At 48.1% G+C, this 10,539-nt stretch overlaps 1 protein-coding gene across 1 annotated transcript; it reads right to left on the bottom strand.

Annotated features, from left to right (window-relative positions):
• Positions 1-7,310: 7,310 nt before the first annotated feature.
• LOC144106785 (uncharacterized) lies at positions 7,311-10,057 on the bottom strand. Its single transcript, XM_077639718.1, has 2 exons — positions 9,511-10,057; positions 7,311-7,556 (listed from the first exon to the last, which is right to left on the bottom strand). Exons 1-2 carry the CDS (start codon positions 9,914-9,916, stop codon positions 7,408-7,410), a joined length of 555 nt encoding a protein of 184 aa, XP_077495844.1. The 5' UTR covers positions 9,917-10,057; the 3' UTR covers positions 7,311-7,407.
• Between the last annotated feature and the right edge of the window lie 482 nt (positions 10,058-10,539).

The following is a 10,539-nucleotide window of genomic DNA, read 5'->3' on the forward strand; positions in this document are numbered from 1 at the left end:
TCAAAATAATAATAATATTGGTTAAAGGAAATGGCGCAATATCTGCCTCATATATCGTTGGACACCTGAACCGCGCTGTAAGGGAAGGGATAAAGGAGGGAGTGAAAGAAGAAAGAGGTGTCGTAGTGGAGGGCTCCGGAATGATTTCGGCCACCTGGGGATCTTTAACGTGCACTGACATCGCACAGCACACGGGCGCCTTTACGTTTCGCCTCCATCGAAGCGCGGCCGCCACGGTGGGGTTCGAACCCGAGTACTCCGGATCAGAGCCGAGCGCCTAACCACAGAGCCACCAGGGCGGGTCCAGCATCAGCCGACAAAAATGAAACTTGAAACCATCTGTTGCAAGATTTGTAAACAAATTTATTCTTTGTGTTGCCAAATGAAAATTTAGTCCTCCGTGACCACAGAGACCCGCCGCGGTGGCTCAGTGGTTAGGGCGCTCGGCTATTGATCCGGAGTTCCCGGGTTCGAACCCGACCACGGCGGCTGCGTTTTTATGGAGGCAAAACGCGAAGGCGCACGTGTGCTGTGCGATGTCAGTGCACGTTAAAGATCCCCAGGTGGTCGAAACTATTCCGGAGCCCTCCACTACGGCACCTCTCTCTTCCTTTCTTCTTTCACTCCCTCCTTTATCCCTTCCCTTAAGGCGCGGTTCAGGTGTCCAACGATATATGAGACAGATACTGCGCCATTTCCTTTCCCCCAATACCAATTATTATTATTATTAGACCGCAGACAGAAGGTTGCAAAAAGCAGAATGCTTATTTCGGTACTCTGAGATGGAATTTCAATTTGTCCGTTACAGTCGGGGTGCAGCAGGCTTGTGACAGCCAGCAATCAGGAATTAGAAGAGCGTAGCCTTCCGTCTTTTAGACGTACTGTGCTCAGTACTTTCGAGGGCAGCCCAAAATGAGTTTTTGATACTTACGATTGTTATACATGTTTCCTGTCGTAGATAGTCATTAAAGCTCGTGTAGACCTCTACAATTTGTCTTTGAGATATCTTCAAGAAGTCTTGCAAAAAGCCCTGTAGCTAAAAAAAGTGGGAGCATTAGCTCAGCTAGAAGGTGTCTACAAAGTGTTTCAAGATGCCTAGAAATGTCTTGTAATCATCAACAAGATGTCTTGCACATCTTGCTAAGACGTCTTATAAGCATTCAATAACTGTCGCAGGGGTCAGTAGAGACGTTTTAAGACAGCCTGTTCATCTTGGCAAGACATTATATCTCTCTAGTTGGTAGATTGGTGCCCAGTGGGCATAGAATTTGTTGTCCCGCATGTGCCACATGAATCGGAATAGCATGTCCGGGGCAGTAAATTATTCCTGCCATAGGCAGTTATGCATGAGTGTACGTATTGGCAACGTCTTAATCGAACTCTTTCTGCGATGTTTCTGACGTCCACGCTTTTCTCTAGATGTTTCCTGTTCAAACATAAACATTGCACTGCAGCTACATATAGCTCAAGCCGTAAAACGTCATGTGAGGAAGACCTCCAGGCCTCTGAAGCACAATGTCTTGAAGACAACTTGCTTAAGCGGATTAGTAAGCTTCTTGCGTAGTTGCTGAAGGCGTAAGGATCCTCCCTAAGACAGCTTCCGGACATCTTGGCTAGGTGTCTTCAAGACAAGTATCAAACAGCATATTGTAGGTATCTTTTGTATCTCAAGATGTCTATGACCGTTACAGGCATTTCAAGACATCTATGTGAGGTGCACAAAAGATCTGCGGAGGATTTGTGAACGCGGTGCGTCGACAGTGGTGTGTCGGAAAGCGGAGCGCTACGCGTGCCAGCCAAGCGCGTGTGCGCGTGCGAAGGGTGTGTGCGAGGCGACGGCAACAAAGAGCGTGGCAAGCACGAGGAGCGGAGAGCTGACGTGCCAGAAAACTGAGGTGTAAAGGAAGGCAGCGTAGCGGAGATCGGGTCTGCGAGGTGTCCGGACCCCGTAGAGTATCTGTTACAGGCCCAATTGGACTTATTTTTGGAAATGTGGCGGAGAGTTTGAAGGATGCTTCACTCCCGCCACTGGTTGGCCCGGTATTGCACTACCTCCGGGATCGGACTTGTCTTTAGCGCGTCTTTACTATCCTGTCTTTCTATCCCATCTTTCAACTCTCCTGCTATCTGCACGTGGTAGCGATTGTGGCTCGGCTTGAGCCAGTGAGCAGGCCTTTGCACTTTCCTCTTCCTTTTTCCTGCAACAACTTCTCTCTTCTCTCTCAGATCGGGTCATTCAAGCGTGGAGGTGGCAGCCGTCGGACGTTGGGTCCGTGCTGCCGTGACCTCCCTTGGATCACTGACGTAAGCCTCCTGCGTTCTCTGCAAGTGTGGAGGTGGCAGCCATTGGACTGAGGATCCGCGCTGCCATAAGGCACTCTTGGATAGCCTGCTTTGAGCCTCTGAATAATAATAATTGGTTTTTGGGGAAAGGAAATGGCGCAGTATCTGTCTCATATATCGATGGACACCTGAACCGCGCCGTAAGGGAAGGGATAAAGGAGGAAGTGAAAGAAGAAAGGAAGAATAGGTACCGTAGTGGAGGGCTCCGGAATAATTTCGACCACCTGGGGATCTTTTACGTGCACTGACATCGCACAGCACACGGGCGCCTTAGCGTTTTTCCTCCATAAAAACGCAGCCGCCGCGGTCGGGTTCGAACCCGGGAACTCCGGATCAGTAGTCGAGCGCCCTAACCACTGAGCCACCGCGGCGGGAGCCTCTGACGTTTCGTGACGGCGTCGACGGGACTTGGCAACGTTTTTTAATAATAATAATTGGTTTTGGGGAAAAGGAAATGGCGCAGTATCTGTCTCATATATCGTTGGACACCTGAACAGCGCCGTAAGGGAAGGGATAAGGGAGGGAGTGAAAGAAGAAAGGAAGAGAGTGGTGCCGTAGTGGAGGGCTCCGGAATAATTTCGACCACCTGGGGATCTTTAACGTGCACTGACATCGCACAGCACACGGGCGCCTTAGCGTTTTTCCTCCTGCTGCTGCCAAGTTCTTCGGGCTTTTGAAGGGAGACCACCGGCGTCACCCTGTGTTCCTCTCCGCTCCTGCTACCACTCTGCTCCCGCCGCTTCCTTCCACGCATCGCCAGCGACGCGTCGCACTACATCGACCCGCGTCCGCCCTGTCTGCAAGGCATCCCCGCTTCACCTGGGACGCTCAGTACCTGGTGGACTCTTCTCTTTTATGCTGTAGTGTTGTACGCGTGTTGAGTGTGTGTTTTTCTTGTTTTCTTGTCCGTTTCTTACTGGACCCTTTTCATTTCAATTATAAACACGGCTTCGTTTTGTTTTGTTTGATCTCTTTGTTCTCTTGCCCTCTTATTCGAATCTGCACGCGATAGCGTTCCCCTTCGGAAAGTCGGGGACGCGCTACCAATGCGCGACATCTACAAGATATTCTGTGCTCAGTGGGGTACTACCGGACCAAACAAAATGCCGTCAAGCCTTAGATTTAATAATTGGTTTTTTGGGGAAAGGAAATGGCGCAGTATCTGTCTCATATATCTTTGGACACCTTTCAGTTGTTCAATATATGTGTGCTTAAACAAGCACTTCCTTTGTTTTCTTTGTGTGCGCCATTTATTGGACCCTCCTCCTGGAGCAAGTGCCGCTCGTCCGTTGGGTGAGGTTATTTTTAATCACGACTGCAGTGATCGTCGAAATGATAGGAACAATTCAGCCGATTAAGTTAATAATATTTTTTTTACAGGAGACTAATAAGTTCCAATTGGAAGCCTCAGTATACACGTTGCATTTGGACGTCCGCATTGGATGATTCAGTTATGTTAGAACCAGTTGGTCTGCCCAACAGGAAGTAGGGAAGCCAAGTGGGATACCCAATCGAATTTATGATGGAGTCCAAATGGCCGACCTACTGAGTGCATTCGATTCCAGTCGGACCATTCAGTTGGATCCAATTCTTTTTTTTTTCCCCGGAGTTATGTTGCTCCGTGCAATTCAGTTGTGGGGAGTGAGCCGGCTTGTCCAACGGAAAGGAAGAGCTTACCTGGGATGAAATGAGTGGAACCTGTCTCGAATATGTACACTACTGGGGACAATTAGGTTCTCATGGGGACAAAAAGGACTACTGGGGACAGTCGCCTGATATCATGAAGAGAGGAAGGAGCATTTAGGCCTTTCATGCCTTCGTACAATATCAGTCGACTGGGTAGCGAGGCGGATCTAAAATAAACGTTTTCCCTAGAACTCTCGTGCCGGAAACTTTTGTCCCCAGTAGTACGTTTGCGCTTTGGAACATATATCAAATTGTGCGTGCTTGCTTCAGGCAGTTACTGTATGCAAGCTATTCCTGGCTTGCACACTATTTTTTTTACACCGCCTTCGCCGTGAAGACTAGCGTTTTTGAGGACTCGTCACTGCAATGTATACACACGCGGAGGAAATTTCTTGGCAACCAAGCATTATATTTATTTCAGTAAAACAGGATTCGTTAACCTTGTTAAGCTGTGGCAAATCACAGTTGCTACGATGTCGTTTTCATTCGAAGTAGACCTTTGTGCGCAACCAGGACCCCCTGCATCTTGTTGTTACACCGAAACACTTCCTACATTGCATTCTTATGCCCCCCCCCCCCCCCCCCCCCGCACGCACACACACTCACATACACACAAATAAGGGTACTCGCCTACGCTGGACTCGCCTAACCCATGCTGGAGCTCACGAAGAACTTGCTAGTTATTTCGTAGTAGCTCGTTGTGCGATGAAAATTTGCTGATAGTCCACCTACTTCAAAAGCGCGTACCTTCGAAAATTCAAGCTTGCAAGCACTAGCAAAGTAACAAGCGCGCACCTTGTTTTCGTGCTGCCATCTGTGACAGGAATGAAGAGGTATCGTTCGCGCTCTGCCATCTCGCGGGAGTGGTTGACGATGCCCTAGGCGTAGTACGGAGCACGGACACGGAGGGCACGATGGTCGCGGGTGCGGTTAGTTAAGTTTGAGAGCTTTGATTGGGGTGTGAAAAGGAATGCGCCTTTATACTTGCCGAATGAAAAGTGAGTTTTCATTAGCGCAAGTAAACGTTCCTTTCACTCAGGGCAAGCGTTGGCGCTATTATGTGAGCAAACAGTGCAAAAAGACTGAGGCCAGTGCTCACTGAATGCCGATCGTGATGGTGACTTGCTCGTACGATGGACGATGCCATAAACTCATTTTACAGGACAAAGGTTTCAGACCATATCATTCAGACTATATCGTGCGATAATATGCGTTGTTGTAAGCACTCACTCTTTCCCAAATGAAAAAGAAAGGAATGATGCGAAAAAAAAAATTGATGAACGGGAATTAATCGGCATCAGAAACTAGTAAAACGCATTTAAAGGAGACTATATTCAAATTAAGTGCCTCACTAGGCCGCTTATATGCTGGGACAATAAGGGAAATACTATCTCCGGGTAAATTAAGAGATTGGCTTTCCGGCATTGCAATTATGTCATCTTCACCGCGAGCAGAGCTTGGACGAGGCAGAAATTACGGAAAAACAAGTCTGTAGCGGTGGCACTCGAGAATTCCGGTTACTGCGCCTGCTCAAGTGAATTGTTCGCCCTGCCCCGACTGGCTCATTGTTTAAAACGCTGAACGCTATTTCGACGGGAAGGCCTGTCGATGTTAGTTAGGACAGCAAGTAAACGAGCGCTGCTGAGATACCAAAAATGCCAAGTGTCTCTCTCGCTTCGCATGTCGCTCAGGCACACGGCCTGAAGCCGACGAGCACAGCAAATTCAGGAGCGTAAGCCAAGCAAAACCTACCAATGTAGTTCACTCTCTTTCCGGACGATGACTTACCAAGACGGGTTCATTAGCATGAAGGGGGGGGGGGGGGGAAGCGGGGCTCCAGGATGAACAGTACGGTGGAGCCATCTCTTGATTAATGTTACAATAAAAGGCCATCTAACGTGCACTGACGTCGCACAGTAACACCATCAAAATTCGACCACCGCGGCCAGATCAAATCCGCGTCTTTCGGTTCAGCAGCCGTGCGCCGTAACCACTCAGCCATCGCGGTGTATAAATAGTTGAATATTACTTTAATGACAACTCATTCTATGCTTTTCCCTGAAAGTAGTTTCAATTAACTTCTTCTCTGAGTCGTGTCACTTGGCCTGACAGTATCTTTCAGACTGGTACTTTATGAAGGTCGTTTCAGTCGAAAATTCCGTACAAATGTTGCTTTTTCACAAGGATATTATTCCTTGTTGAACTAAGGTTGCGTCCGCACGTTGCCAGGCGTCGAGCTTCTGGGCGTCGAGCTTCGAGATTACCTACAGTCTTCGTTCCCGCCCTTTTTCTTAGCGAGCACGCATGGGAACTTTCATCCATCCACAGCGCTGGGAAGGTACTTCAAGGTCGCCGAAAATAAGGTGGCTCCATCGTATTCGGCGCTTTTGCCAAGTTCCCAGGCCGCTTTTCTAGCTTCGTCTCAAAGCTGGTGATCTCAGGCAATTTCGACGGCACGTGTGCTAAAGTATTATGTCGTTCATGAGAAGTACCACAGTCCGGCGACGCCATTCTTGGCTCCCGGTCAGGCCATAGACGTGCAAGGTGTGGAGCAAGTGCGTGAAATGATTATCGCTGGTGTGCTCAAGGTGTGCCGGCTTTTATGGTGGGCTGCGACATCACACTGTCCCGAGCACAAATGGCCTGGAACGTGCACCCACTCACGCCCCGGATCGTGAGTGGTGTGTATACGAGTACGTTTTTCTGCCCACTTTTAACCACCCTTACCTCACGGCTCAGCCGATGTGTCTACCCAGAGTAAAACCGTAATTCTGCTTTGCCTCTCTTCACCTCTAACCTAACCTAACCTAACCCTACCCTAACCTAACCTAACCTAACCTAACCTAACCTAACCTAACCTAACCTAACCTAACCTGTAACCTGAGTGTTGGACTATACGCTACTTTCAGGCTACTCACGCACGCCATAGTGTAACTGCGCATCGGCATTCATATTTTGTCGAAAAGGTGGCCGTGCCTGTCCTTAACATCATCAAACGTTCTTTAAAGCTGCTTTACTCCTTTTGTAAGACAATGCGAGGACTTTATGCGAGCATAAAAACTAAAAGAAGCTATTCCTCGCCTATTTTCTTTTTTTTTCCTCTCTGTCGAAAAAAAAACGGAATAAAATGAAAGCGGAAGTAAGAGTGTAAATGTACGTACTGCTAGCCATCGTGAGACACCACAGGATGTTACGAAAGACAACGCACCTTCATGCCTTAATTCCCCCGAGCATTAAGAAACACGCCCTTCACCTCGTTTGATTCAGTCAATGCGGCTTCATAAACATCGTTTTACTGTGTATTTCAGTATAAAGAGCAAAAGATTCCATAGGTCAAAGGAGCAATGTATCCGCTCGTGCTCTCAAACGGTGCCCTCGTCAGTAGAGCCTCGTGCAACGCCATCCGCAGGCTTCGTCACCCGTGGCACAACAGCGGCTTCCTTCGGGACACATGGCGTCCACGTAGCACGTCTTGAGGAACGGCGTCTGCAGAAGACACTTGGATTCGTCGTAGTCCTGTGGGCAGCCTGCGCGGGGACATTGCATGAATCATGAAAGAACGTTGAGTGAACTCGTCAGCAATACAATCTCAAAACATGAACTCTATACTCGAGAAGCTTGATCTCAAACGGACTGCGCACAGAGTTGCTCATTCCTATATAGGTTTTCTGAAACTCTGCATTAAAGGGGCTGTGAAGGGGGCTCTAATAAAGCTGCGGCATGCCTGGGATATTGAAGCACGCCGCTTCACGAATAGTGTCCAGCAAGAATTTTTTAAATGCGCTTTGTAGAAGCTGAGTTATCTGTAGTTAAAATTTGAATTTCAGCGCCTTTGCGCCTTTCCCTCTCCTCTCGTCACTTTTTGCACGCTGGAAGGTAGGCGCTCCTTCGCCGACCCTCTCTCTGGGAGCGGAGCTTCCCGACCCGCCGGAGCTAAGCGCCTTATTGGCCGCGGCCACGGTAGCTGCCTGATGTCTGAAAGAACCTAAGCAATGGCCACCTCTCACCATGTCTACGCAGATGCGGGGGACGGAGGAGGGTGCGAGCATGAAAAAGTCGCCGGAAAGGGCTCGCCAATTTTGACGCGTGATTGTGGGTCGTCTGCTGCGTGTAGAAGGGTATAATTTGGCTCTGGTTTTCATGGCAACACAGTGCCGTGATCAAGTGAGTTAATGTGCTCTCCTCGGAAGGCGTTTCAGAGCCCCTTTAAAATCCAGGCGGGGCCGATGGCCAGTTTCTGGAGGTTAGCACAGTAAGCCAACTGACGGTATTGCTGTGCAGGCTTCTTTTATTGACTTAACCGTGTTTTCAGAAGCACCGGGTATACTTTCTAAACGATGCAGGTGGCGTGACAACCTGCCACTCTTCCAGTTTTTTCGCCGATCAGAGAGGGGAAATATGTTATGCACACACCATGTGGAGATTTTGCGACTGGCTTGATGAGAGAGGCCTGTAGTACACATATCATATTACTACGTACCGAGTTCGCTCACCATATGCAAACTGTCGTTAAAGGCAGACTGAGAACAAATTGCAGTCGACTCGTTTCGTTAGGTAACAGCGTTCTGAGACAAAGACGCTTTTCTCAGTGCAAACGCTGATAATAAAAGCTAGAAATGACAAAAAATATAAACAGTATACATGTGTCGCCAGCACCAGCCTATATCGCAAGTAAACAGCGGCGGCCGACTTATTTATAAGCGCGAATCCCAGTGGCTATGCGACAACCGCCTTTACTTGGAAATGTCGATGACGGAGTCCCTTTCCGTGTAAACGTCACTAATTTGAACCGCCGGAAAATTCTTGAAATGAAATTTTCTTGGCAATTAATGCGTTTTTGCTGCTGGGCAGTCGACAATATAGCCAGGAAAAGCAATAGAATCGATTTTTACCAAGAACAAGATTTGTATGAAGATGTCCTAAGCGCCCCGTGAATTTGAAGCTGAGGAGATAAAAACCACACAACTTTAAAAAAAAAAAAACTTCACACTTTTTTCTGGCTCTTAGCGGGCCGCTTTCTACTAGATCGCTGCGGGAATTGGCAGATATATTACTAGAGTTCTGTTACGTAGGGTACTATGGTGGAAAAGAAGCTTACCAACATCGCCAATAAAATACGAATTTTTTTTTAACTACCAAGTTTCTTTGGATGCTGAATAGCTTCCCTTTGTAGCTGTATGGGTACCATTCGGTCTGATACTGGCTGCGACATGTCAACTAGCATGAATAAAACAGCGGACAGAGGCAGAGAAACAGACAGGACATACGCTAGATCCCAGCACCAACTAGCCCAACTTTCTTGTCTAATCGCTTCGGTGGATGCCAATTAGTATTACTCTCTTATTGCTATGTACTCCACCTTGGGGGATTCCCCTAAAGAAATGACCCAGCCATTACACGTTGCAAGATTCTCACCATCGCACACAGTGGGTGCGGTTATGAGCAAGGACACAGCTGCGGCTCCGTGGCCTGCACACTTACTCGGCTGGTTGCAGTTGTGCTTCCTCTCGCAGTCCCTGGTGCACCTCGCCATCTGCTTCGAAGTTTCCGCTTCGGCCACGCATTCCTGCTCGCAGACCCGGAAGCGCTGGACGCACTCCAAGTCCACGGCTCTGCCGGACTGGGCCAGCGTCAGGGTGGCGGAGACCGCGATGACGAAGACGAGTGCCAAACCCATGTTCTGCGTCGTCTGTTTTGTCTGCAAAGACTCTTGCTGGATGGCTCTTCGCAAACAGTTGCTGACACAACGGGGCAGACTTCTTTTATAGGGCTTCTGTGACCCGCATTCCGAATAGGCCGGGTGCCTCGATAAATCGTCCATTTGTTTTTGTTTTTTCACCCTGCGTTCGTCACCTGTGGATAGCAGAACGAGCTGCTGCTGCTGCATTCTGTTATTCCTATTATAATCTAAAACGGAAGAAAGAAGTATGTCGCTTCTATTTTTTGTCTAGTAGCCTTGTCACACATAAAACCTTTCTTCGTTACATCTGATTCATAAACTCTCAGTTCAGGGCACATGGGCAGTGATAAAAATAAGAACAAAGTACATGTTTTTTGCCACTTTATCGTGTAAAAATCCGTGAAAGGCTTCACTGCGAAATAAATAAACAAATAACTAAATAAATAAATAAATAAATAAATAAATAATAAATAAATAAATAAATAAACTATTGCACGAATACGTGACTGCGCGTTGCGGTAAATCTGGCATGACAGAAGAGCGGTGCGAATAAATGCGGGCAGAAGATACAAGGGCATCGGGCTCATGTTTCATCCCTATGGAAAGGGTTAGAGTTTCGCATCCCCGAATGCGGGCTGCATGTCCAGCACGCTGGCGCAAGTTCGAAAAACAGATCTCAAGCTCATTGACCCCAGTTGTTCGCGGAGAGCATTTCTCTTTGTTGAAGGCAGACATTCGACCTCATATGAACTGCATTGTTTTGGGTCAACCATGGGGAGGATAGAATGCTTGGGTGAAAAAAAAAAATGACGCTTCCCGCGTGGTATTGT

This window comes from Amblyomma americanum, chromosome 10, assembly GCF_052857255.1.
Source record: "Amblyomma americanum isolate KBUSLIRL-KWMA chromosome 10, ASM5285725v1, whole genome shotgun sequence".
NCBI lineage: Eukaryota > Metazoa > Arthropoda > Arachnida > Ixodida > Ixodidae > Amblyomma > Amblyomma americanum.

Bases quoted from the DNA above. Each gene is read 5' to 3' on its own strand.
- LOC144106785 (XM_077639718.1), bottom strand. From the start codon at position 9,916: ATGCAGCAGCAGCAGCTCGTTCTGCTATCCACAGGTGACGAACGCAGG. The intron at 7,557-9,510 runs GTAAGTGTGCAG...GTCCCCGCGCAG, and splicing joins GCACAACTGCAACCAGCCGA to GCTGCCCACAGGACTACGAC.